Source organism: Malaclemys terrapin, chromosome 16, assembly GCF_027887155.1.
Source record: "Malaclemys terrapin pileata isolate rMalTer1 chromosome 16, rMalTer1.hap1, whole genome shotgun sequence".
Classification (NCBI taxonomy): Eukaryota; Metazoa; Chordata; order Testudines; family Emydidae; genus Malaclemys; species Malaclemys terrapin.
In genome coordinates, this window is record NC_071520.1 from 29,541,621 (window position 1) to 29,568,806 (window position 27,186).

The 27,186-nt window shown below is 44.0% G+C and overlaps 2 protein-coding genes across 2 annotated transcripts; one reads left to right on the forward strand and one right to left on the reverse strand.

Annotated features, from left to right (window-relative positions):
• Window positions 1–1,276: 1,276 nt before the first annotated feature.
• Window positions 1,277–21,003, forward strand: USP30 (ubiquitin specific peptidase 30). Its single transcript, XM_054006594.1, has 13 exons — window positions 1,277–1,349; window positions 2,279–2,388; window positions 3,632–3,814; window positions 5,078–5,181; window positions 8,516–8,614; window positions 9,396–9,438; window positions 9,758–9,852; window positions 10,684–10,743; window positions 12,629–12,715; window positions 13,350–13,430; window positions 14,874–15,093; window positions 16,197–16,305; window positions 17,706–21,003. Exons 1-13 carry the CDS (start codon window positions 1,288–1,290, stop codon window positions 17,968–17,970), a joined length of 1,518 nt encoding a protein of 505 aa, XP_053862569.1. The 5' UTR covers window positions 1,277–1,287; the 3' UTR covers window positions 17,971–21,003.
• Window positions 21,004–23,808: 2,805 nt separating this feature from the next.
• On the reverse strand, window positions 23,809–27,186 carry ALKBH2 (alkB homolog 2, alpha-ketoglutarate dependent dioxygenase). The gene is made up of 3 exons (XM_054006568.1): window positions 26,468–27,186; window positions 25,484–25,682; window positions 23,809–24,652 (listed from the first exon to the last, which is right to left on the reverse strand). The coding sequence occupies exons 1-3, from the start codon at window positions 26,736–26,738 to the stop codon at window positions 24,343–24,345; spliced, it is 780 nt and encodes a 259-aa protein (XP_053862543.1). The 5' UTR covers window positions 26,739–27,186; the 3' UTR covers window positions 23,809–24,342.

The following is a 27,186-nucleotide window of genomic DNA, read 5'->3' on the forward strand; positions in this document are numbered from 1 at the left end:
ACATCCCTGACTTGCAAGACAAACACTGAAGTCTGTGAACAAGTGTATGCCCTTCTGTGATTTTTAACTGTTCAGAAATATTCTATTAATGTTTCAGTAACTCGTGTTTTCAAGATTTAGTTTAAAAAAACCATTTACTCGTTAAATTGGCCTATACTTTGTCACATCCACTTACAGTATCGATAAAATCAAAAGCCAAATCATGTTCACTTTACTCACTTGAGTAACTCTGTTCCAGGGCACTCACTCTTAAAATCAGTGGAACTACTCATAGGAGGAAGGTGAGCGGATGTGACTTTTAATTTTTGCTCGTCAGCTCTTTGGAGCCAATCACATTACAGGACAATGAGCTGGAACCTCTATTCTGGAGGCCATTAATCAACACGGACAGGTAATTTCCAACTGTAACATCTTTACTACTAGCAATGATGCATGAGATAGACAGAACCCAGCTTGTCTTCAGATCCCAGTTGAGTAGCTTCCAGCAATGGTAGCTAGAAAACTCACCTTTTAACTTGTAAATTAAGTCAGCTGGCTCTGAAATGTATTCAGAGTGAAATCCACCCATCAGCTTGGGGAACACAAACAGAGTCATGCCAGGGCCACCACAGTCTCGCTGCTGTATGAGAGGAAAGGTGGCCAGAGCAGGTGGCAATGCAGAGACATTTACAGTGCCACGGAGATATTTCGGGGCAACGTTTTGAGGCACCACCGTGACATTTCCTGGTGACACTTTGTGGCACCGCAGAGACATTGTCTGGCAACATTTCGCGAGGCTGCAAGGCGGTTTTGAGTGGCTGCTGCAGCGTGGTTAGAAGTCACCCCAAGCATTCAAAAGCCTGACCCAGGCCCCCTAAAATGGTGAGACTAATGGTAACTGTCCATTCTGACAGCAGTAACTACGGGCTCTTTGTTGGCCTCCCGGGTTGTGCTTTCCCGCTCTTCTCCAGCCAGCCAGCCGCTTGGCTCTTCGCTTAGTGCCAGCTGGGAGTCTCGCCCCAGGAGCACACCTCCCACCGGCTCAGCGACAATCCGCTCAGGGCAGCTGCCTCCACTACACACCCGGCTCCGCCGAGCGCTGCTGGGGCGGGGGGAGGGGAGGAATCCTGTCGCCCGCCTCCAGGCCGTAGCAACCAGCCACTCCCCAGGAGCCCGTTGCTAGGGGGGTCCGTGCGCTAACCCGGTCCGACCCGGCTACTTCCGGTCCGCTCCATCACCCGCCCCCTGGACCCCGCGCTTCTGGGTGTCTTTGGTTCCGCCCGGCGGGCGGCCGGAAGGGCTCGGGGCATGCTGGCCGGGGAGACGGACAGGGCGGTCAGGCGGCTCCTGCGGGCCGGAGGCGCGGTCAGGTCAGGAACGGCGGGGGCGGGAAGGAAACATGGGGTTGGGCAGGACGAGCGGAGGGGCGGGGCGGGGCGGGGGCCAAGGGGAGAGCAGGCCCGGAGGGGAGGCTGGGGGGAGTCGGTCACGGGGCAGTGTGGGCCTGGGAGGGGGGGAGATGGTCGCCCCAGCAGGAAGCCCGCCTGTGAACTGGGCCTGGACAGTCTGAAACCCTTCCCGGGTGATGAATGCCGTAAAGATCCCTGCCCCGGGTAACTGTCCATTGTTCCACATCCAGACAATAATTGGCCTCGGAGCTAGGGTGACCAGATGTCCCGATTGTGTAGGGACAGGCCCGGTTTTTGGGTCTTTTTCTTGTATAGGCGCCTATTACCCCCCCACTCCCTGTCCTGATGTTTCACACTTGCTGTCTGGTCACCCCACTCGGAGCTAAGGAGGGGGCTGTGTGTACATGTGGAATGCGATTGCCTGGCATTATTCTGAACTTGAATGTACTGACTTGTCATATGACGGGTTTCCTTTAACCATGCGCCAGGATTTATTTCTTGCATGTTACCATGTATCTAGAGAGATCCTCCCCCCCCCCCCCCCAGGGAACAGCCGGCATTGTGTCTATAATGCTGCCAGCCCAAGAGCGACCGGACTGAGCTCGGCACCCCACTCAGAAGGACCATATGTTAGCAGCTTGTGCTGAAGGCTAGTCCTATGATTTGCAAACTTCGGCTCCTTTGTTTACATGAGAGATGTATTGATGGTGTAACAATTGCCAAAGACATGATTGGGGATAAAAACACACAAAAATAGGATCGTACCGGACAAAAATATCGGTGTTCTGTGTATTACAGTGTCTTGCCTATCAGTCCTATATGACGTGTTAATGTTATTACTGGTTTTCCAGTAGAAAACAGCAAGCAGACTTTTCCCCTTACTTTTTTAGGCATAAAGTAATGAAGAACTGGGGTGTTGTTGGTGGAATTGCTGCTGCTCTGGCAGCTGGCATATATGTTCTCTGGGGTCCCATCACTGAAAGAAAGAAACGCAGGAAAGGTGGGGAAAGTTTTAAATTGACCAACATTATCCATATCCAGTAACAGAAAAATGTGTGCTAATGATGAATGAATTCTCATAATGTTCTCTAGAAAGGATGAGAGAATAGTAAAATTTCCATTTTATTGTGGGTTTGAATTTCTTTTGAGCTAAGACTTTGGATATTAGAAATGTTGCCACTTTTCTTTTAATCGTTAGATTTTGTAAAACCTTTTGTTATATAGCAAAATATAAATTTTGGTCAGTGAATCATGTTGCCTCCTATATGAATTAGTCTGTATCAATAAAAGATTTTTATTTCCTATGTAGATTTGATCTTTATATATACTAGTTATGTTAGTTTAAAAATTTAAAAAGTATTATAATATATATTAGGCATGCTTTTGTATGTGTTTTGTAATATGTTTGTATTACCTACGGAAATTCAATAAAACTTAAACAAATACACAAAATAAACACCTTCTGATTGAACATAAGCACAGGATAAGTGAATGTCTTCTGCTTTGGAAAGTAAATATTCATACTAAAAATAGCTAGAATAAAGAAATATATTACACAAATCTTTGAAAACTGGAGAGCATCCCTAATACAATACTAATCTCAGGGAAGGAGATCTCACTAAATTGAGACCAGGTGTGCAAAGGCACATACTTTAGGCCCCCATCCTGGAAATGCTTTTGAATGTGTTTAACTTCACACATCTGAATAGACTCATACAAGCTATTCGGATGTGTAAAAATTAAGCACATATGTAAATGTTAGGATTATTATTATTTATTATTGCTACTTATTATATGTATTATTGTAGTACCTAGGAGTTGCAGTCATGAGGCAGGACCCCAGAATCAGGGCCTTCAACCTTGCAGATAGTATTACAAGTCACAAATTGAAAATTAAATACATTACAGTTGTTAATTCCAGTTTATATGGTAATGTGCAGATAATCCCACAGTAATCCATGCTTGATAGTGTTAAAGTATAGCTTTCTGAAATTCAGTCAAGAACATTTTTCAGAGGAAGTTTACTTTTTTTTTTTTTTTTTTTTTTTTTTTTACAAGGGCATGATCCTTAGAGACCATAACACTATTGCATGTTTGAGTGTCTTCTGATTTCTTAAACAACAGTTGTAAACACTAAATAAAAGATAGAAGCTCGAAATCCAAATCACATGCATCATATCACTTTCAGTAAAAAAAAAACTGTCCTAGGCTCTAGAATGTAAATTGTTCATGCATATTTCTAGGGCTTGTGCCTGGCCTTCTCAACTTAGGAAACACCTGTTTCATGAACTCTTTGCTGCAAGGCTTATCTGCTTGTCCGTCTTTCATCAAGTGGCTGGAGGAGTTTACAGCCCAATACAAGACAGCCCAGAATGAATCATCGGAGCACCAATATTTGTCCCTTACTTTGCTGTGCCTTCTGAAAGGTATCACGTTGTTAAACTTCTAAGGGGTTAGATTACATTAATTAATAAACCCTAATGTGTTACTGGTTTTAAGGAATTAATTTGCACGGTGCTTAGTCTAAATGAGAAAGTTGAGAAATCTTTTATTTTTAATCTCACAAAGATGTCTCCCAGCTGTTGTCACGCTCAGAATTCAATCAGAAATACATTTCATTTCCTATCATTTAAGGTGGAAATTTCTCAAATAAATGCATGAGAGAGCATATGTGATGTTTGTTAAAAAGAGCAGAAAACTAAATTTCTTATTACGTTAATGAAGGTTGGGGGATCGAATAGGTAAACTTAATTAGCTGACTTGATGGTGTTCTCTGTGTACAAAGAAATGACTGTAGCTTGGGTCCATTAACTCCGCTGAAAGCTGAGGGTTTTTTATTTGCCCAGGTTTTCATTACAGTCAATGCAGCACCCTCAGGTTATTAGTGTGCTTCCTAAGTCCCACCAAGGAATCTCTCAAACCTCTACTGCTGAAGGAAGGATTAGTTCCACGATACGTAATATTAGTTTACATTCATTTTCCAAGTCCCCTCTACTCTCCTCTTTCCTTGAAAAAGGATTTTTCCATTCCAAGTTGTTGTAAAGGTGAATGAGGTGCCAGGGTCTTGCCCCTTTCCCTGCCCCCACCTACATTGTTGTTATGGAAGCTGAAGGAGAGGTCAGAGGGCGAGGTTTTAAAATAAATATAACTGCAGAACAAGCAGGGCCGGCTCCAGGCACCAACTTCTCAAGCAGATGCTTGGGGCGGCCGCTCCGGAGAGGGGCGGCACGTCCAGGTATTCGGCGGCAATTCGGCGAATGGTCCCTCACTCCCGCTGGGAGCAAAGGACCTCCCGCCGAATTGCCGCCACAGATCGCGATTGCGATCATGAACACGGCTTTTTTTTGTGTGTGTGTGTGTGTTTTGGCTGCTTGGGGCGGCCAAAACCCTGGAGCCGGCCCTGAGAACAAGGATTTACAAACATGTGCAGCTGTTGAGGAAGGGGGAAAAAAGGCATTCTGCAAATCGTTCCTCTCAGACATAACTAAGAAATAACTGCACAGCTGTGGATCAGTGGGTTTAAAACGTCCCTGCGCCCAGACTGGCTGGGCCAGCTTCTTGTGCTTAAGCAGTGTTAACAAGTCATTCCACCGTTGTAAGCGAAAAGAAATTAGGCCCAGTATATCCAGGTTTTGTGATCTAACCAATCTCAGTGGCTCCATTTATCATTTTGAATTTAATACCTCCAGCTTTATCCTGCCAAGAGGTCACAGAAGATGATGTCCTGGATGCCAGCTGTTTGTTAGAAGTGTTAAGGCTGTACAGGTGGCAGATCTCGTCATTTGAAGAGCAGGTGATTACAAAATTCGAACTAGATTATAGTATATGTTTGAGCTTGGATACTGTGACGATAGGTGCCTTATGTGATATAAGGTATTTATAGATCTGAATATCAAATCTGAATCCTCTTCAGCATGGTGAAACGTTATCTTTAGTAACTAAAAGAAAGCAGCAATGTGATTAATACATGACATCTTCAGTTTGTTTTAGAGACGCCTGATTCAGACTCTAATGCCTTTCAACTGTCAGCGTTTGGTCTGACGCTGCCAGGAGTGACAAGGTCCCGGGGGGTAAAATTCTAGTCCCATTAAAGTCATTGCAAGTTTTGCCATTGACTTTAACAGGGCCATGATAAAATGCCCTGGTTTCTGTTTCTAAGGAAGTTCCCTGTGTTTTCTTAAGGCTCCCAGATTTAGTTACACGTAACCGATGGGGCTTCTAGATCTTGTACACAGCACAAATGTGTACAAGCGCAAGCTGTGCAGACAAACCCAACACAGTAGATTCTGCTTAATAGCAATATAGGTATTGACAACTTCCTGTTAAAAGCAGAATTTTGCCAGGAACCAATCCCATCACATTGACGTTAATGTTAATGGGATGCGGATATTGGCAACGGCATGCTGCTTAATAACACCATTTCTTTGAGTCTTGGACGAAAGGCCCCAGCTGTCGGCAGCTTTGTGAGGATGCAGCCAGGGAAGGAAGTGCTGGGGAGTGCCTACCCTGGCCGCAGCCCTACAAACCTGCCTGCGGCTGGTGCTCAGCCCATCCCAGGGCTTCCTTCTGGGGTTGCAGGCTCACAAACCTGTTGCCACACAGGGATGGCACAGGAGGTAAGAGGCTGTGGACAGGGCAGTAGTGGGGAAGGGGGCTGCAGCCCACATGCCAGAGCTGCATGGCACTTTTCCCTGCACTCTCCAGGCTGTACCCTGCTGGGGGGCTGCACCCAGGGAAGGAAGTGGTGGCACATGCTAAGCTCTGACCCCCAGAGAGCACAGGGAAGCATATGATGCAGTCCCATGAGCCCCCAGCTCCCAATAGAAACTCCATCATCCTGCTGGTTTGCAGGGGGGCAGCCAGGGAAGGCATATCCCAGCACTTCCTTTCCTCGCTGTAGCCTCACCAACATGCCTTCTCCTTGTTAGCAACTGCTGGATAAGGGCAACTTTTTCATGGCAACTGCGGAGAATAAGCAGAATCTATTGTATTTGAAAAATGTTTTCTGCTCCTAAGTGTGTGAAGTTTGGGGTCAGTAAATTGGTTCAGTTGTCTCTTCTATACACATGGCTGTATATTTTATACTTCATATCCAAAACAAATGACCTAAGGGTTCAGTTCTGCTCTCAATGAAGTCAGTCAATTTCACCATTGACCTCAGTGGAAAGCAGGCTTTGGGGTCATGTAGTAGGTCCTAGCCGGGGCTCGACCCTTCCGGACAGGAGGGGAGCCACACCGACTCACTACTGTGGGAACAAGCAGTCAGTTAGTCCCGAAACTCCGGCTCTTTAGTGCAGAGTCGGAGCAACCACAGTTAAAGCTCGGGCCCTTGACTGCAGGGGCTGAGCGAGCAAATAGTTCAAAGCCCAGGCCCTGGATCAGGGCGGGGCAAACACAGTTAGGCTCAGGCCCTTGTTGCAGGGGCTGAGCGAGCAAATAGTTCAAAGCCCAGGCCCTGGATCAGGGCAGGGCAAACACAGTTAGGCTCAGGCCCTTGTTGCAGGGGCTGAGCGAGCAAATAGTTCCAATAAGGTACGCCTAGGCTTCTGTAGCCGAGCGTTGGGTGAGGGGGAAGCCTGCCACCCGTGCGGAGGGTGGCAGGGGGGAACGCAGGCCCACCCACTCCACTGCGTTCCAGCCCGGGGCCCTAACAGCGGTTGCTGCCGCTGCTGGTCAGTGGGGTATCCAGACCGCAACACACTGACATAGGCTCACACTCAGTTGCAGCCGGACCGGGGTCGGCTACCCCCGGGCTACTTCCGTGATCCCCCTCAAAGCCTACCTCGTTCGTTGCGCCGGGATCGGGCCAGTCCACCTGCATGGGCTCCTCTCTGCCCGGGCTCGGCGGCAAGTCTGGTAGCTCTGCCGGGAAGTCCGGCCAATGGTCCTCAGGCGGCTCCTCTGGATAGCAGCAGGGGCGAAGGGGTTCGGGTCCAGTCTCACCCTCAGGGTTAGTGGGGTGCGGTTCCCAGGGATTCTCCCAGTAGCGGGCGTGAACGGGCTCCGGCGGCTCCTCCTCGTAGCGGGCCCGGGGTAGCTCAGGCCAGCTAGGGTCCAGGCCTCAGTCTTCGACGGTCTCCTGGCCGGGAGCTCCCGGCCGCACGTCTGCTCCCTCCGGTGGCTGGCTGCCGACTGAGCTCTGGCGGCCGGCCTTTATACTTCCTGTCCCGCCCCTTGACTTCCGGGGGGCGGGGACAGGCGGTGGTGGTCCCACCCACTCTGGTGCCTGCACGTGGGCTCCCTCTTCCGGGCAGGAGGGGAGCCACACCGACTCACTACAGGTCATTATTGTGAGTATATTTTGTGTGTGTGTGTACACTCTTCAGTATTCTTTCAGTGTTATATGCCACAAATACATTTAAAAAAAATGTTATACATTGTTGTGGGCTTAGCTTTGCAGAAAAGATTGTTGGCAAAATTGTAGCACAAGCATAGGGATATAGGACTGGAAGGGACCTCGTGGATCATCAAGTCCAGTCCCCTGCAATTGCAGGGAACCCCATCTTATAATCCTATTTATAAATTTATCTAGCTCCATCTTAAAATGAGTAAGAGAGTTTGCTCCCACTACTCGTATTGGGAGGCTGTTCCAGAACCTCACTCCTCTAATGGCACTTTAGAGACTAACACATTTATTTGGGCATAAGCTTTCGTGGGCTAAACCCCACTTCATCGAATGCTCACGAAAGCTTATGCCCAAATAAATTTGTTAGTCTCTAAGGTGCCACAAGTACTCCTTGTTCTTTTTGCTGATACAGACTAACATGGCTACCACTCTGAAATTACTCTAATGGTTAGAAAATCTTCTCATTTCCTGCCTGAATGTATTCACGGCCAATTTATACTCATTTGTTCTTGTGCCAACATTGTCCTTTTGCTTAAATATCTCTTCTTCCTCTCTTGTGTTTACTCTCAAATGTATTTAGAGAGAGCAATTATATCTCCTCTCAGCCTAAGTGGTTATTATTAAATTAACTGGGTCTTAAAAGTGTAATAATTTCTTTTTAATGGAAAAATGAACACCTTATTTTGCCATGACAGATTCCTATGTGCACACACGCTCTTGGTATATTTCTTGATGCTGTCTTGTTTGATTCCCCTCTAAGTTGCATATCCCCCTTTAACAGGATGCTCATGAACTATTCCATGTCCTTACATCTTCGTTGGAAGATGAGCGAGATCGTCAGCCCCGGATCACACATTTGTTTGATGTGCATTCATTAGAGGTAAAACTGTATAAAAATGTTATTTCCCTTTCCTTTAAAGTGATAGAGCCTGTTTAGATACTAAATATGCAATGCTGTTCTTCCATCTTTGGATAAAAATGAATTAATAAAACTAGCAAATTGAAAAAGAGAACTTTTCAAAGCAATGTAATATTTTAGGACTTTGCATTTATATTGACTCAGTCATTCAAGGAGCTGAGCGTCCTCAATGCCCATAAACATTAGTGGGAGTTGAGGGCACTCAGCATCCCATGGGATTGGGCCCACAGCACCATCCATTTGAGAATCTCAGTATACTGTATGGATGGACTATAGGAATTGCCATAATGACCCAGACCATTGGTCCATCTAATCAGGTATCTAACAGTTGTCAATACACCAAGTGCTTCAGAGGGAGATACAAGAAACTATATAATGGACAATTATGGAATAAACTTCTAACCTTCCACAATTAGCAGTTGACTTATTCTCTGAAACATGAAGGTTTAAATCTCTTATACATTTTTATTCTATCTAATATAACTGGATGTTCTGTCTATTAAGCTTTTATCAATTGTTGTAAGCGCTCAGTATCTTGTTGCTCCAAGTTCCAGCGTTCATGGTGCATTATATAAAAAACACTTCTTTTATCTATTTTAAATTCATTGCTTTTTAGTTTCATTGGTTGTCCCTATATATTCATTTTTTTAAAGGTACAATTTTTAGACTCAAATAAGAGCATATTTAAGATTTTGTATTTTGTAAGGTGAGATTTAATACAATCTTTTTCCCTCCTGTGTAGCAGCCAGAAATAACCCAAAAGCAAATAAGCTGCAGGACAAGAGGTAACATTTTCTCCCTTGAAAACATGTGAAATGTGCATATTTACTTACAGACATGGCAACAGTAGTTGTTTTACTCACGGAGGTAATATTCCTATTATTTCATCTGTTTCTAGTGACCAGGAATGCATCTTTAAATGTCTCCAAAGACCATGTTAATTAAAGATTTGTAAACAGAAAGTGAAGTGTTCTTAAAAAAACTGGGTTTTAACATCTGTAAAAAAGCAACAACCCCAAAGAAATAAAAAATCCGGGCATTATAATGATCATGATGAACGTGGAAGTACTAAATATTAAAGACAGTTCCAACTTCGTATTTTAGGGTCACTTCACCCCATGTTGAGTCACTGGAAGTCTCAACATCCTTTTCATGGAAGGCTGACCAGTAACATGCTTTGCAAACACTGCAAACAGCAGGTACCAGAATTTGTGTGTTTGAGATTAATTATAAACAAATAAAAAAGGAAAGCTTAATCAAAGGGGATTCTTTAATGACAAGAACCATCTTTTGTTTTATTTTGTGCAATCCTGAAAATTTGCAGGATTGGGGCCTTATATTGTAAGCAAACCAGGGCAAGAACTTTGTTTTCATATTTGTCTGTAAAGTGCCTAGGACAGCATTGGTGCTGTACAAATATGTGATAATAATAATTAATAATGAAAAATACAAAATTGTGACCATGCTTTGTTTTATAAGTGTGGTGATTGTAACTTAAATATTGCTTTTAGTATTTGACTTTCACTTGCAGACACATTCGTGTTATAAGAGAAATCCAGTAGCACAGATAGCATTTTAAGACTTGGTCATTCAGTCTTCAAACAGCCAATGTTCCTGTTAATTCTTGTGCAGTAAATGTGGGATTGGGCCGGGAGTGTTGACTTCTGTGCTGGACAGAGGAAACAGTATCTAATGCTTACAGAATATCTTCTGCTGCCATGGAAAAATTCTACTCAAATATTTACAGAACAATTTCCAAAACTCTTTCTTTGCAGAAAAAAATAAACCTGCCCTCCAGTAAACTAACCAGAAGATATTTTGACCAGATCTTTGAATTGTTTGTAACTAATTTTGCTGTATTTAGAACTACAAATCCAGATCAGATTATATCTAGTTAGAGTCCAGTCCTGTTAGGTGTTAGTACCCTTAACTACCACGTAGGACCATAGGAGTAGAGAGTGCTCGGGCCTGTTTTCATTAGGCTGAAGGTGGACTGTAACCCTGTGGACATGTGAAATGTTTTCTTTCAGAGTCCTGTGAGGTGTGATACATTTGACAGTCTTTCGCTGAGTATTCCAGCAGCCATGTGGGTATGTGGTTTCTGCTGAAGCATGATCCATTCTGTACTACATGCTGCCTTATGGTCAAAGCTTTATTCTAGACTCGAGTCTTGTGCCTGAATTTAAAATGATGGGGTGAAATTGTAAATCAGTCATTTAGAATTAATTTTATTACATTTTATTAATTTTTGTTGTTTTAGTAGATTTTCCTGATTCAGTATCTTACTCTGAACACAGTGGGGCAAATTTCTAGCTTAGCTAACCAAGTGTAACTTCATTGATATCAATGGAGTTGTCTGCCTACACCAGTAATAAATTTGGCCCTGTCTGCATATCTAGAGATACCAAAGTGCAACCTGAGGGCTGTGTGTTTCCTGCAAAGTCCTAGTATGTGCTTCTGCTTGCTTTCTCCCGATGATTAGAATGAGGACAAAGGTGCCAAATTGTAGACTTTTAGAGCCGGTGATTTCAATAAAGAAGCCATTTCTGTTAATCTCTAAAGCCGTGTTTCTCAACCTTTTTGATACAAGGGACCAGCTTGCTGCCTTCCTAAACTCTGTCAGGTAGACTCGGGGACCAGTGCCGGTCCACGTAGCAGTTGTCGAGAAACACTGCTCTAAAGGAGATACAAGTCCGGACAAATATTATGGTTGTTTGCAAAGTTATTATTAGATTACAAATAGTCCACCTGTATGCAAAATTTGCGTGGTCCTTAGTATTGCAAAGTTTGGGCCCCTCATATACTGTGTGTTATTAGTTTGTGTCTCCAGACAAGGGGTCTAACTGTTATCCCCTTTGTGTGTTCATGGAACAGCCATTTGCATTCATAGTTTTGGGCCAGTGCCTAGGGGAGAACAGAACCAGGCTTTTGACACTTTTTCTGTGCTAGTTTCCTATTTTTATACCTAAGTTGAAGATGACCCCAGCTCACCAGCAGTATAGATTTTGCCATCGAAAAGATGGCTAAAAATAGCAAGAAAGCAACTAATGCATGAGACGTAAAATACAGCCAGAAAGCCACATTCCTGCTGGGCAAGGGGTCAGGCTGCAGAAGCTGTTTCATGGGGCACTGTGTAATTGTGGAGGGAAGTATTGTAAGAGGGCCGGGGATCCATTGGTTCAAAACCCCACTAAGAAGGTGACACAGGAAGTGTAATGGAACAAATTACCGAGGGAGGTAATGGAATCGCTGTCACTTGAGGTTTTTAAGAACAGATTTTAGACAAACCTGTCAGGGATGGTCTAGATCAGTGTTTCCCAAACTTGGGACGCCGCTTGTGTAGGGAAAGCCCCTGTTTACCTGCTGTTAGACTGTTTACCTGCCACGTCTGCAGGTCCAGCCGATCACGGCTCCCACTGGCCGCGGTTCGCTGCTCCAGGCCAATGGGAGCTGCTGGAAGCGGTGCGGGCCGAAGGACTTACTGGCCACTGCTTCCAGCAGCTCCCATTGGCCTGGAGCAGCGAATCGCGGCCAGTGGGAGCTACGATCGGACGGACCTGTGGACGTGGCAAATAAACAAACTGGCCGGGCCCACCAGGGGCTTTCCCTAAACAAACGGTGTCCCAGGTTTGGGAAACACTGGTCTAGGTAATACTTAGTCCTGCCTTAGTGCAGGGGACTGGACTAAATGACCTCTTGAGGTCCCTTCCAGTGTTATGATCCTATGGCTACTACTCCTGCACATAGACTATAACAGCTCCCAAGGATGAACTGGGTGGAAGGAGGAGGCTTCCATGCCCCCACCAACCTTGTGTATGTTCTCTGCTCAAAGCCCTTCTACTCTAGCTTTGTGGAGGAGCCAGGATTTAGCTCAGAATGTATTAATTCCTATTAAATAGATAACTAAAATCCTTTAACAGAATTTAATTGTGTGCATCATAAAATCAGTGCAAAGTTGTTTTTTCTCACCCTCAGGGTCGTCCTATGACACTGGACCACTGCCTCCACCATTTCATCTCTTCTGAATCAGTAAAGGATGTTGTATGTGACAATTGCACTAAAGTATGTACTTTTAATTTATATACTCTTCCAGCCCAGTTTCTAGATCAAGTGACTCAGAGTCAGGACTCCTCGGTTCTACTCCTTGCACTGCTGCTGACTTGCTGAACCCTCGGTTTCCTCACCTCTGAAGTGAGGGTACTACCTCACAGAGTGTTAGGAGTCTGAAATTCTGAGTAGTTTGTAAAGCACTTTACAGATCCTGGAATACTCAGTGATTGCCAAGTATTAAATCTTATAATATCCTGGTGGGTTGGTTTTTTCTGATCTTTAAACACTGTTTTACAACTACACCTCTACCCCGATAGAACACTGTCCTCGGGAGCCAAAAAATCTTACCGTGTTATAGGTGAAACCGCGTTATATCGAACTTGCTTTGATCCACCGGAGTGCGGCACTTTCTAGAAATGTTTCTATTTAGTTTCACTTCTTAATTCTCATGCACTGATATAGTTCTGCACTTCTGAGGTTACAAACAGCTGGGAAATGGTTAAACCTAAACAAACTGTTTAAACCTGCGTATAGCCCTCGATAAGAAACTACTATTTTTTGGCATATGCACACACCTAGTATTAGTTTGTGTAATTTAATATTATGGATAATTAAATGGCTATAATTATGTTTCCTTTGATTTCAGATTCAGGCAGAAGGAACACTGAATGGGCAAACCACAGAAAACCAGAGAACAACGTTTGTTAAACAATTAAAGCTAGGGAAGGTGAGACAAATTGATATGGTAAATTTATTTTTAAAGCCTCTACAGTAGTGTCTTCTAAAACAATCCAGTGACTTATCTCTTCAGTCTGTTATTTTGATACCCACTTCTTGGCACTGAGCTTGGAGACCATTCGTATTCTATTTTGTACTTAAATGTGAACTCATTTGGCAGTTTTGTATGCCATAACACCTTGACTCAGCAAAGCACTTAAGCCTATGCTTAACGTTAAACACATGAATAATCTCACCTTAATTCTACAGTGTGTGTAAACATATGTATTGCTGAGTTGTGGCTTATGTGTCCCTTGAGATTCAGCAATAAAAATATGTGATTCCGTATTTCAGTGGTGAATTAAGTAATTCCTATATATATTTTGTTAAACACTTTGCCATCCCTAAGCAATGGCATGTTCTTAAAATAAATAAATAAGCCCCATTCTGAATGCAGGTGATTGGGTGGGTGAACATGGTAATAAACGGCTGAAACAACTTAGATTGTTCTGTGTTTGTGTAGCACACAGCACAATTGGATCTGAGTCTATGACTAGAGCTCCTAGGCACGACAGTTATACTAATAACTTAATTGAAAGAGACAGTAAAACCTTGTGCTGCACTTTGGGTGTAAAACAATGTAACTGTTTGACTCCGGTTTCTATGGCGCTTGCTGGATTCACTCTGACCAGCCACAAAAACATTGCACATGGAAACTTAGCTCTGGTTACAGTATAGTAGCACTAACTGCCAGGGACCCGGATCCTCTGTCCCCAAGGGATTATATTGATCAGAATCTTTGGTCTGCGCTGGACAAGTTTAAAAAGATTTTAGATGAGTCTTTTAGAAACATGCATGTGTTTTTATTGACTTTTCCCACCTGTGGCAAACCCTGTTAATTTTGTCCATCTACCTAATAAATTATGGTAGTGTTATTAGAAACCTCTCTTCTGACTGTCAGGCTTTATACTTTGTATTTTAGGCCTGGTCTACACCGGGGGCGGGGGCGGGGAGTCGATGTAAGATACGCAACTTCAGCTATGGGAATAGCGTAGCTGAAGTCGACGTATCTTATTTCGACTTACCTCCTGTCCTCATGGCGCGGGATCGATGGCCGCGGCTCCCCCGTCGACTCTGCTACCGCCGCTCGCCCTGGTGGAGTTCCGGAGTCGACGGGAGCGCGTTTAGGGATTGATATATTGCATCTAGATGAGACGCAATATATCGATCGATCACTACCCGCCGATCCGGCGGGTAGTCTGGACGTACCCGTAGGTATTACTTCTAATGTGGATATAGTAGCAGATGAGAAGCCAGTTTAGTAATCCACTTCCCCATTCACTCTCTTGGACTTTAATTCTAGTTCCAAGAATATACTTTTAAATCAAGCAGTCGTTTCTTCCTATTTTTAATATGTCTGTTGACATTGTATTTCTGTGGAATGTGCTTGAAGCTCCCTCAGTGTCTGTGTATCCATCTGCAAAGGCTGAGCTGGTCAGACCAAGGCATGCCTCTGAAACGTCATGAACATGTGCAGTTCAATGAGTTCCTGATCATGGACATCTACAAATACCACCTCCCTGTCCATAAATCAAGCCAGCATGATCTAAACCAGAAAGGCAATCCATGGGTGTCGTCTGAAACAAAGGCTGGGTCAGCAGTAAAAGCCTCAGGTATTTGATCTGAAAATAAAAAATATCAGGTAGTTTGTCAGTGTATAAGAAAAAATATATTTATTTTGAATTATACTAAAACCTAGAAAGATCCCCTTTCCCAGCAGGCTTTGGCCCCTTGACATATATTTAAAATACAGTTCTTACAAATTTACTGTTCACTCCCATTCCAAAATACTTGGAGCATAGGTGGGCTGTGGAGAACTGGGCTGCGTTAGCCCCAAAGGATGGGTGAGTTCTGAAGTCGATAGGCCCTCACAGAGAATGTCTCATTAGTAGACCACCACTTTTAAACGAAGGGAGCTCCAACTATGGCTGTATTGCAAGGCGAGTGCAGACCCTGGAGCGCTCATGTAATGTGGTCACAATCAGACCCTGTGTCAAAACTAATGTTGAAATTGCAGGGCAGTTCGAGGTGTAAATTATACAGTGTTTAACAAAAAGGGCCTGATCCTACAAACCCTTATTTATGCGAGGAATCCCATTGCGTTCAGGAGGCCTGTTCACATAGGCAAGAGTTTATAGGCTCATGTGTCAAAAACTGTGCATTAGGGAAAATGGCCCTGGATCCAGTCAGCCTTCAGTGTGCAGGGTGCCCATTAAAGTCAGAATTCAGCTCTAAAGAAGTCTTTTGTTGGCAGGAACAGCCATTGAGGAGGTGTTAGGCATGCAAACTGTGCCCTTGCTTGATAACGCCACAACTTTTTGCCTAAAGAAATAAACAAAATCTTCACAAACTCGAGTAAACTGTTCCCAGTCTATATGGCTATATTGTATCACATCATTAGAGCTTAATTCCTTTGTTGCTGCTGGTCCCAAGTCTTCAAATAATTACTTGAATCGACGGCTAACTACTACTTCAAATAACCCAAACTGAGCAGGGCTCTTGCAGCCACATTCTACTATGAGCTGTTAACGGTGTCCTTGGATATAATGCTCCCCTTCCTCATTAGGGGATTGTGAGGTTTAATTAATTAATGTTGGTAAAGTGCTTTCAGCTTCTCTAATGAAAGGTGCCATAGAGAGCACAGGACTATTATTTGTAATATGAATAGTTAAGCTGCAGATCAGTTAAATCACTGAATGTATAATTTCTCTGGCAGATCTGGAGCAGACATGTAGCACTAAATCATTCTTTATGAATGGCACCTGCTCTCCTTCATTATTAACATCCCCGATAACTTTCCCACTTGCAGTGGTTTCCGATTGCAGGTAAGTCAGACTTTTGAAGTTATTTCATAATTTCTACCCGTGCTTAAAACTGATGTAGATGATAGTTTCCTTTATTCCATCTTTACTGTGATTCGGTAGCCACAGAATTTACCATTTATCCCAGCTACTGCAAGTGTCCTCCTCGTTAGCAAAGGATTTCTGTCCCTTTCTGTTTGGGTGATTTGGCAGGTCTACTCTGCTCCCTGTGTCCGCAGCTAGTAAAAGGACTTGTGTGAATTATAAGTGAAGAGTTCAAAATCTCCTTTCTCTGGTTGTTTTTGCTCTGATGGCTGCTGCAGGAAAAAAATCAGGAGTGCAGCAAGCTTCTTATTGCAGAGCCATCAACTTATAACTGCTGCCTCTTCGCTGATATCTCCCTTTTCTTTTCTCTTGACTTTTGAGAACAAACGAGTGTTTGTCATTTCTTGTAGACTTTGTACAAGCCTGTTTTTCAGAGGAGCTGTGTGCTCACTGCTCCCTGCAACTTCTGTTGGAGCAGTGGACACTTCGCTCTTGTGATGATCAGGCCTAGTACTTGTCCTGTTAAATATTTTCCCCAGAGCACTCCTAGTTTGAGAATATTCACTTTTCCCATGTGGCTGATATATAGTTCCTATAATAAAAAGAAGAACAGGAGTACTTGTGGCACCTTAGAGACTAACAAATGTATTAGAGCATAAGCTTTCGTGGAGTCCACGAAAGCTTATGCTCTAATACATTTGTCAGTTCCTATAATGTGTCCTGGGATAACTTTTACCATTAACACTGCTGTAGAACTTAGCATTCACATACTAAAGGAAACAGGTGGGGGGGCCTCACTGCAAAATTCAGAGCCAGTGTGCTGCACAGTATGCAGTGGCCCTCTCTAGAATACATTCCAGAAACTGTTTTCATTATTACTCAGAGCAGCAGTTCTATTCTCCTGATTGGAGAAGAGTGAAGCATTTTGACCAGGGGTCCCCAACGCGGTGCCCGCGGGCGCCATGGCGTCTAAGTGTGCCCGCTTACTGGCCGGCGGACGAGCATCCACCAAAATGCCGCCGAGAAGCAGCGTCATCCAGAGGTGTCGCCACCGAAAATCGCCTATTGACGTTGCCGCATGTTGGCGGCATTTCGGCAGGTGCTCGTCCGCCGCCACGGTCCTCTGTGGCTCGTCGTCTGGCGCCTGCCAGACGAAAAAGGTTGGGGACCACTGATTTTGACAATTGCAGTGAAGGTCTGGGGTGTTATGAGGGAATGTGCTGCTGTGAGAGTGCATCTCTTATGAAGGGGGTCCATGGAATGAAAAACATGCTTTAAAATGAACTAGCTACTGAAAATAAAGTGACTGGGGATTCTCCAGGTACGTGTTTGATACACAAGTGCTGCTGACCCCTTCCTTTCTCTCATTTGCCCTTCAGTTCCCCAGTGTACCTCTACCGTCTGATGGCTGTTGTAGTTCATCATGGGGACATGCATTCTGGACACTTTGTGACATATCGCCGCTCTCCGCCTTCTCCCAAGACCGCACTCTCGGTTAGTAACCAGTGGTTGTGGATTTCAGATGACACTGTGCGCAAAGCTAGTTTGCAAGAAGTGCTTTCATCTAGTGCTTACCTGCTCTTTTATGAGCGTGTTCACTCAAGAATGCAGCACCAAACTCAGGATTTCAGGGCTGAAGAATAACTTGGACCTCTGGAGAAGGATAAAACTTGAGAAAACTGCTCTTGTGAGATGTACATTGCACCTCCTGACTGTTATGCAAATAGCCCACTACATGCCCTTTGATATTCCATTCCTTCCTGGCAATGGTGCCTGGCTACTGCAGGGAGCTAGTGTTTCATACCAAAACGATGTTGTCCAAAGTTGGTCTGCTAGTGCTGGGCACTCCAGAGTGTGTCTGCATTAGAGAAGCATGTTTGCTGTTCAGATAATATTCTCTCTGCATCACAGATTTGAAACAGGGAATTTAAAACAGGGACTTCCTAGGGCCACATCTTTTTATTCTGACCTGTATGCATGTTTTCAGATGGAGCTGCTTAGTGTCACCTTAAGATATTTCTTAGCTGGGGAGCCCTAGAAGTGATTGATGAGAAATTACTGTGATCAAAGGCAATGATTTAAAAAAATGAAGTGCCTTGAGATTATTTAAATGGTTAAATTACCATTGTCTACATCTACAATCTGTGGATTACATTCTGGTAAACATCTATATCAAAGTGATATGAAGAACTATTAACTGAATCACATTTTTTGTCATAACCCCAGCTAAGCAACTAAAACAAGTTGTCTCTACCCAACATGCTTGATCCAAAAAAGCCCTTTCCTATTTGTATCTTTTTTTCCCTAATATTTCATTTCTTTGTACATCATAGAAGTACTTATGTCAATACAAACTGCAGTTTTCTGTTTCAGGGAAATACTCAAATAGTTGATCAATTAGAACTGAGACGCTGATTTGTTGCTCCATATCATCATACTATAAGAGATGTTAAGAGAGAACAGTATCTGCTAGCAATCGCTATGGTAATGTCGTCTGTCTCTATAAAACAATTCAATACTGTTGCATTAGATCATCAGGTAGACTGTGCCTCTCAGTGCTGATCTTAAAGGTGACTGATTGGTACTCTAAACTCACCTTTCCTACCTTAACAATGAACACTGCCATTCCCTATCATCCCTTCTAATGAATGCCTTCTGATCTGCAATGGCGCTTGAACCGGTTGGGATTGTGAGCCTGGGACTTGAAGCAACATGTGTCATGGTGGGTTAGAATACACACAGTTGCATGGGCAGTGATTGGGACTTTGTCCAGTAGCCTGAACAGATTGGTATCACTGCACTAGATAGTGCTATTTTTAAAGAGTTTGATATTAACCGTATATTGCTGCTCTGGGCTCTTTGGTGTGTAAAAAAAGAGATGGGGAAAGAGGCAAGAAATCCTTTTGGCTGTTTTTAAATTAATGGGGATAAAATGGACAGACGTGGGCGTTCTTTTCTATTTATGTACTTCGGGGTGAGTGTCTGTGAGGGAGGAAGTCTGAATGTCAGACTAGGTCTTTTCAGTGTAAAACAGTGACTGACTTTTCAGACAATATCTACTGCCTCTCTAAAGTAGCTTTTTTTCCAAAAAGTTTTTTTAATTGTAACTTTGTACATTTTGGATCCATATCATTCAACTGCCCAATGTTGTTCATATGCATTCGGAGCTTTTTAATAGGAGACTGAAAAAAACAGCCAGAAGATCATAGGCTATGAATGTATATAACACTTAGCCGAAGTCATTCCAGAGTGTGGAATCATGATCCCTACTCAGAATAATGCTCATAACCCAGAGAAATCTGTATAAATCCATTGACCTGTCTGGTCCAAAGAACCCTTGGCTTCTGTGTTAGAAGCCCTTTTTTTACCTTACTAATTTTATTACTATTTAAAAACATATGTAATACCAATGAACTTTGTGACCATTGAAATAAGATCTAAACTCAGCATGTGACCCACAAAAGCAAAAAAAGAATACCTGAGGCTGGAGCTTCTCTATTGTAGATAGATACAAGTGAGCAATATGGGCTTTGCAAAGCAGTGCTGGTTGTCAGCGGGGCAAGAAATGCATGCAAAGCATCTGTCTACAGAAATCCTGCCAGTTGTACCTCTGACCTTCAAACCATTTCCATCTGACATTAGTGCATATGCTGCCATAGCGAGGCTCAACAGGGTGTGCTTTGAAATTTTCACTCCTTTGATTTTGTGGGAGCGTCTGCTCATTGATAGTATTTGAACAAGTCACTTTATTATGCAGTAATGTGTGGTGTGTCAGATACTACCCACTAGGAGGACTGTAGGCTTTAGGACTCATCAGCCTCTATATGATTGCGTGAAGCCACACGCTGTTGCAAGTTGTGTGTGTGTGTGTGTGTGTAATGTTTTCTGAAAATTTCCTTTTGTATAAACCTGCTCTTCACTAGCGACATTTCTCTGTGCCAGTTTGGGGTGAGGGAAAGGCTGCTCACGGTCACACATCACTAAGGTACTTGTTTGCCATACTGCCACTGAACTGGAAGTTTCATGTGGCATCTTCAGCAAAGGGCAGTAGGAATGAGTGTTGGGCAGAAGCTCTTCCTAGCTTCAGTGCAAGAAAGGAACAGGAGTTCTTTTCTTAGCCCTGGTTGTGGAGAAGTGTCAGCATCTCGGTCGTGATGCTGAGAAGTGCTGAGCACCCACAACTTACATTGGTTTCAGAGACGTGCAGATGGTTGGCACCCCTCACGATCAGACCCTGGACACAGTCTGGCCAGCTGAGCCTCATGGGCAGATACCTTCTGAAAGCAATACGTCTCTATTCAGGCGGAGGGGTACACCCAAATGGCTCAGCCAGCTTGTGGGATTGGGGGGCTAGTCTCTGTCAGCCAATATCAGCATTTTAATTTCTCAAAGGCTAAAGTTGTTGAAAAGGTGCTTATGAATGGAATAAAGGAATGATATGAAACATTAACGATATAGAAAACTGACCTCTGCTTACTCTGGTAGAACTAAGATAACAGCTCTTTAATTGAATTATTCTTGTTTTAATGCACATGTTAATAAAAAGGTATGATGTTAGAGTCCAAACCACTGCACTTCATTTCCAACACTGCTGTCTTTGAACTGCCTATTTCCTTATGGGAGTTTTTGTACCTGTCCTGTTCAGTAGCAATAAAAGAACCAACTTATTAGAAAAGGTATCTGGATGCATGTGGTGATGGATTGAAACAAAAGACAAGTGAGCGGCAGCAGTGATGTCTTTCCTTTTCTAATGCAATGGCCTGCAATACCGGCCATTGTGAGCTCCTGATTTTCTCTGTTCCATGGTTGAACACAGGACACTGACAAGGCTGTAGTACTCAAAGGATGAGTTTTTAGTTAGTGTAACAGATCCTCTATACGCACAGTAAAATATCAACGTGAGGGCTACACCAGCACACATGTAAAGACAACCAGTCCTTGAAGTGTTTGTGTGTGTAGACCCCCTAAGCATGAGTTTGGATTCTTTTGGCCAGCATTGTCTCTTGGGGACATGCCTGCAGCTACAACCTGAGGCCCAACCAGTTCCTTACCGTCCATGGCAGTGGAACAGAACCCCCGTAGCATCCACATACTCTGCACACTGAGCAATGGTTGTGAGGTTAGTATAATTCATTAGTTAGTGTAGTTAATAGTTGTTTTTGTTACACCTTTTGGCAATACATCTATACGTATGCTTAGGAGCTACCACGGTACATAGCCACTGTGGCTGAGACTAAATCCTCAGGATTTAAAATGTGTCCCTCTTGTGAAGCTGTACAGCTCAATGATTGACACTCTTGAAGACTTCTGTCTCAGGTATATTTCTCTGATAAAGGTTCCATCTGCCGCTCTTTTTCCAAGAGTATAACAAAACCAGGGAAGTCTCCTAGCTCTTCCTTTTAGAATGCTCAAGGAGGGCCTCTTCAGAGCCTGGGCTTAAAAATCCTGTTAAGCCTCCTCTGTCTCTTTTGAGAAGTGCCCTGTTGAGCTCCCAGGCACATTCTTTGTCCAAGAGTCAGTCCCCCTCTGCTAGGGGGTATGGCAGAGCAGACAAGCACTCCTCCACCCAGCCGTTGTCTGAAACGGGTAGGAAGAAGCATTGCTCCAGGGACAAGCACAGGCAAGGGTCACCCACCCCCGTACGCAGTAAGAGACACAAAACCCACCATGGTTTTGAATCAGCTCATGCCTTCAGCCAAAAGGCAGTTCACAGCCCGGACTGGGTCCTTCTGACACCTCAGCACTAGCTGATCATCAGGTACTAGAGATGGCACCTGAAATGCTGGTCTGTACTTTCCCAGCTACCAACTCCTCAGTACGGATAACCTGGGTGCGCCTGCTTCTGACACCAGACTCCATGGTGCAGATGTTTCCAGCACAGATTTACTGGGCTCTGAAGACATTCTCAGTCCCAAGTGATCTTATGCTAACCATGCAACGAGACTCACCCCTACTATCCTCATTGGCCAGTAGAGGTGCTTCTGTCTTGGTACCGACTTCTAATGTGACACGGTACCTATAAACTCCCCCGTTAAGTCTGGGTTGCAGGAGGATTCTATGACACCTAACAGGGTAGCTCCCCTGCATGAGGAAGAGTATTCATTTTCTTTCTCTCCTTCACATAGTAAGGAAGATGGTCTCCCCCTGCACCTCAATTTTACACTTCTGAGCATCACTGGTCTGATAGAAAGTCATCGATCACCCTAATAAGCACAGGCCCCTGGGATCTCATAGAGAACATTCATTATGGTTTCCACCCACGTGGTGTCCAACCCTGTATCATAACAGCATGCAATCTTGGCCATTTTGGGCTCCCTAGCATATGTAACCTAGGATCACCTTCTACTACTCCCTCTAGAGTTAATCTCCCTCCCCTTCAAGACAAGAGATATCTACTCAACAGGGTTAGCTGGCGCAAACCCACAGCCTACAACAAGAACAGAGCAGTGAGGAAGAATAGCAGCAGGATAAGAAAGATCAGTTGTTCCCAACAGAAATTTCTTCCTCCTCACCAGATGAGGCAGTCACTCCTCCTCCTCCTCCTAGCCAGCCAGATAATTCAAGGCCTTCCAAGATGCATGGTAGATACTTCAGAGATTCTAGTGGAGGTGATACAAGAAAAGTCACACATTACTAGGCCTCCTGCACTCCTCCCTGCCTGGTAGGTTTGTCATGTACATTACTTGTTAGAACCAGCTAAGGAGTTGTGACAGATCCTAGCATCAGTGGCATCCACTTCCAAAAGAGCTGACAAGTGCTATCAGGTACCCCCTTAGATTAGAATATGTTTACAATACCCCCCTCTCCCTCCCTGATCACTAATGATGGCGGCGGCGATAGATGAAAGATCTAAGCAACAGGGGCAGCCAAAGACACAATGTAGGAAAAAGACTCCTACAAAGCTTGACTTATTCAGCAGGAAGGTCTAACTCCTCAGCTAGTCTCCAGATGCACATTTCCAGGTATCAGGCACTGCTCTCAAAGTGCCTCAATTCATAGAGAAGCTTCCACAGCACAGTCCCCTACTGTCTGAGGGGTAGTTAATGGGCCAAACATCTCTTCAGGCAGCTCTAGACCTATCTAATATGGCAGCATATTCAATGACTACTGCCACTGATGTGCAGGGCTTCATGATGATTAGTCCTATACTGCCTGGATTCTGTACTGGTGAAGGAACTGAGGAAGGCCTGCTTAGCCCCTTATGCCCTCAAGTGGTGGGTGGGTGAGATTATCTATGGAGTAGGTGCAATCCCAGTGGACACTGCTGGCCAAAAGAATTCAATCTCGGGCACATACGCAACAACAGTGGAATCCATCTGGGCAATACATCTCCAAGAATCATAGTTACTGTAAGATAAGTAATAGTTCTTATTGCTTTGTTGGTATATATCTTCAGACGCTCCAGAACTGTGTAGTCCTGTTTCCAAACCTGCACCAGTTACAATCACATTGTAAATGATGAAGGGGAAGTTTGTCATTTAAACAATTAGCATACCCTTCTCGTAGAAGAATCTTGTTTTATTTAAAAAAATATACATGACTCATTTGTAGAGCAGTCATGCGCTCCCATACATTGCAGACTTACTGAATTATTAGATTCTATGCTACGTTAGTATTTAGTAGAGACTTAAAAACAAAAAACAAGGCATACTCACTGATAGGACTACCACAGACTTAAAAATAAACCTCCCTTCTGAACCAAGGAGAATAGCTGTAGAAAAATATACCATCAGGCTACAAGAGCGCTTGGCTGTAGGAAAATAATTTTGACATCCAAGATCAAATGGTTGCCGTATTTGTATCTAAACAACTGCATGTTATTCCCCGTTTGCTTTCCTAATTTAAATACACTCATGTGACAAAGCTTGCACCACAGCAAGGTTCCTATCTCTTGCTATATATGCAAAGGAAAAGGCAGTGTTTGAAAGAGAAATTGACTTATGACATGGAAAGAAAGTTCTCATTTTCAGAGGTAAAAGGAGCTGTTCAAGCTAGACCTTAGGTTGTTAAATAACTTCATTTTTTTGGTAAAGCCATTACTTTCCGAAACGTCAGGTTGATTCTTGGGGCTAGCACCTTCTTGCGGGTGGGCAGGCTGTGATACCAGTACACATTGGTGGGGTAGTTCATCATTAGTAAACTGCCATGGGCCAGCTGTAGCTTGACTGGCTCAATGTGGCATGAGGCGTTTTTCCCTCGGGAAGCACCGTGCCTGAAGAAAAAGTCCCTGCAGGCTCCAAAGGACACTGATGCGATGGGACTCCGTGGAACCAATTCTCTCTCGTCATCTCGATGTTCACCCATGTGATCACAGCCATCTTTATATCTGTGAGGGGGAGGATTAAATTAGCTCTTCCATCCACTGTACAAGCATATGCCAAGACACTGCTTTACTGCAGCATATTTATTTTTTATACACATCCAGAGACTATTACGGGAAATCAAATCTTAATTTAGTCACAAATGAGTCTAGCATTCTCACCCTCGTGGATGATTTTCTACCACACAAAACTGACACACACACTTGCGAGTTGGTTATCTGGATGAGAAAGACGGAGGGGCTCGCTTGAAATTTAACCACCTTAGCCTCGTAGACAAATCTGCATTTTGTGCAGGGCTTGAATGGAAGAGAGTTTCCTGTGACTTCGTTATACTTCTGCAGAACACACTGAAAATGTGCCACATAGTGTGTTCCAGACTAACGCGCATCTTGGGGAGAGGTTCGTCCCTAACTTCTCTCTCTCTCCTCCTCAAAAATGACCCAGTTCAAACACCAATTCTGTGCTTGGTTTGCAATCACTGGGATGCCACTCAGCTGAGCTTACTCCTTGTCTCAACAGGTGTGCAAGGATCATAGGATTGGGTCCCTGGTGTTTAATCATTCAGCAGTAACAGAACTATCTCCATTTAGATAATGTTTTCACCCCTCAGCCAAAACTACGAGAGGCACTAAAGAAAGAGCTTAGCTTTTTGAATGCTTTCCAGTACTCTATTAGCTAGTTAACTCCACATTGGAAGTTGCGTATCCACAAATCCCTTTTCAAGAGTAAAATGAAGTGGCGAATAACTGCTTAATGATACCTGACTAGTAAAATGTCCTACAATCAAACTGTTGTTTGAACAGAGATGCTTACTGCCATCAGAAATCAAATGTTACCTGTTAATAAGAACAAAATTAAAAGTGTGTCCAGTGGCCAGGGTGATGCGCTCTCTGATACAGTTGAGAACTGGAATCCATAGCTTAGGAGAAAAGGTAACACCTGAGTAAGTGTATGTTAACTCAGGATCTCCATATGTCACCTGCTTCCTTGGGATGTTGTGCCATTTGCCAAACACTTGCACTTTGGTAAGATCACCTGTTTGAATAAGAGTTTGGGAAAGTCAAGACCGATTTGCCCTCCTTTTAGACAGATAAGTAGCAGTGTTTTTTTTTTTTAAAGTTTAGAGTTAGGTCAAGTGCAATTATCAATCATTCCCACTGCAGAGCAGAGTATAACATATTCCTTGCTGTGCAGCCGCTCTGAGTGTGACTTAGAATGACAATGCCACTAAATGGTGCTGCACATCTTAGCTTAAAAACCTGTCCATTTTAAAAGTGTTGCTGTCCAAAAACAATGACAGGAAGCTGACTAACACTAGAGATCTACATGTATGAGACTCCTCATGAGGGATGGAAATAGCACCGTGCTCTGGGCTTCTCCCACATCACTCCGTTATTGAATGGGCGGGGATAACTGTAAAATAACAGAACTAAAACTTGAATCCTTTCACCTTTCATGTGTTTTGCATGTTTCATGCTGTGGCCTTGATCATGCATAAACTTAAGAATGTGAGTGAGCCCACTGAATTAATGTGCTTAATGTTACGCATATGCATATTTGAAGGATCTAAGCCTAAGTTTGCCACTTACCCACTATGGGCCTGATCATGCAAACACATCTACCCATTGGGACCTTTAATCCCATTAAAGCCAATGGGAATCCACGTAGAAGTAAGAGTCTGAGTGTGCAGACTGTATGTAGGATTGGGCCTTCTGCGTAAAAACTTCCTCCCACCTATCCAATCCTGCACTGAAGTCATAAGGCAGAATGTGTCATGCCAATTAGAGATGGAGAGACATTAGGTCTGTTCGTCTGTTTACCTTCAAAATATTCCACTTCCTTTTCCAGCTCCTGGAAAATCTTGTCAGCCTCAGTGTTGCCGAACAGGATCTTGTAATCGCAGTTCAGACCCTCAGCCCGGATTTGCTTCCATGGAGAATGCACCAAGGACTCATCTGCACCTGGCATTTCTGACCGGGGCCTTTTCTTCTCTCCCCCATCTCTCATGCAATCCAGCCCTCCTCCCTTCATCTCTAAGGGTTCTTGTTTGTTCTTGCCTGGGGAAGGCCTTTTGACCAAGAACTTATCCATTCCTAGCTGCCCCTAAGAAACAGTCATCAGCCTGCAACTAAAAGGCCTGATGGGATTTCACTCTTGTTAGATTCTGGGCTGCGTGGAACTACAGTGGCCTGGGAAATTTTAAATGCCTCGTTGAACACCTGTAAAATCCTTGCTCCCAAGCAACAGAGACTTAAAACTACCTTAATATGACTCCTAACAGATGGGGGATCGCTGCACCTCTGTGGAATGGAGTACCGGCTCCAACGCACTCAGTCATTCCAGGGTCATCCTCAGAGTCTGGGCAATGCTCCTAGCGCCAGACAGATCGTTACTTAGGACTCCACTGAAACTGGCCTGGCTATCAGCTCACTAAAGGCATCTGGGCTACAGAAACAGCTCCTGCAGGCCTCATTTCCAGCAGCAATAGCTACTTCCCTCCCACCACTTCCTGTCTGAGACACAGAGCCAAATGTTCCAC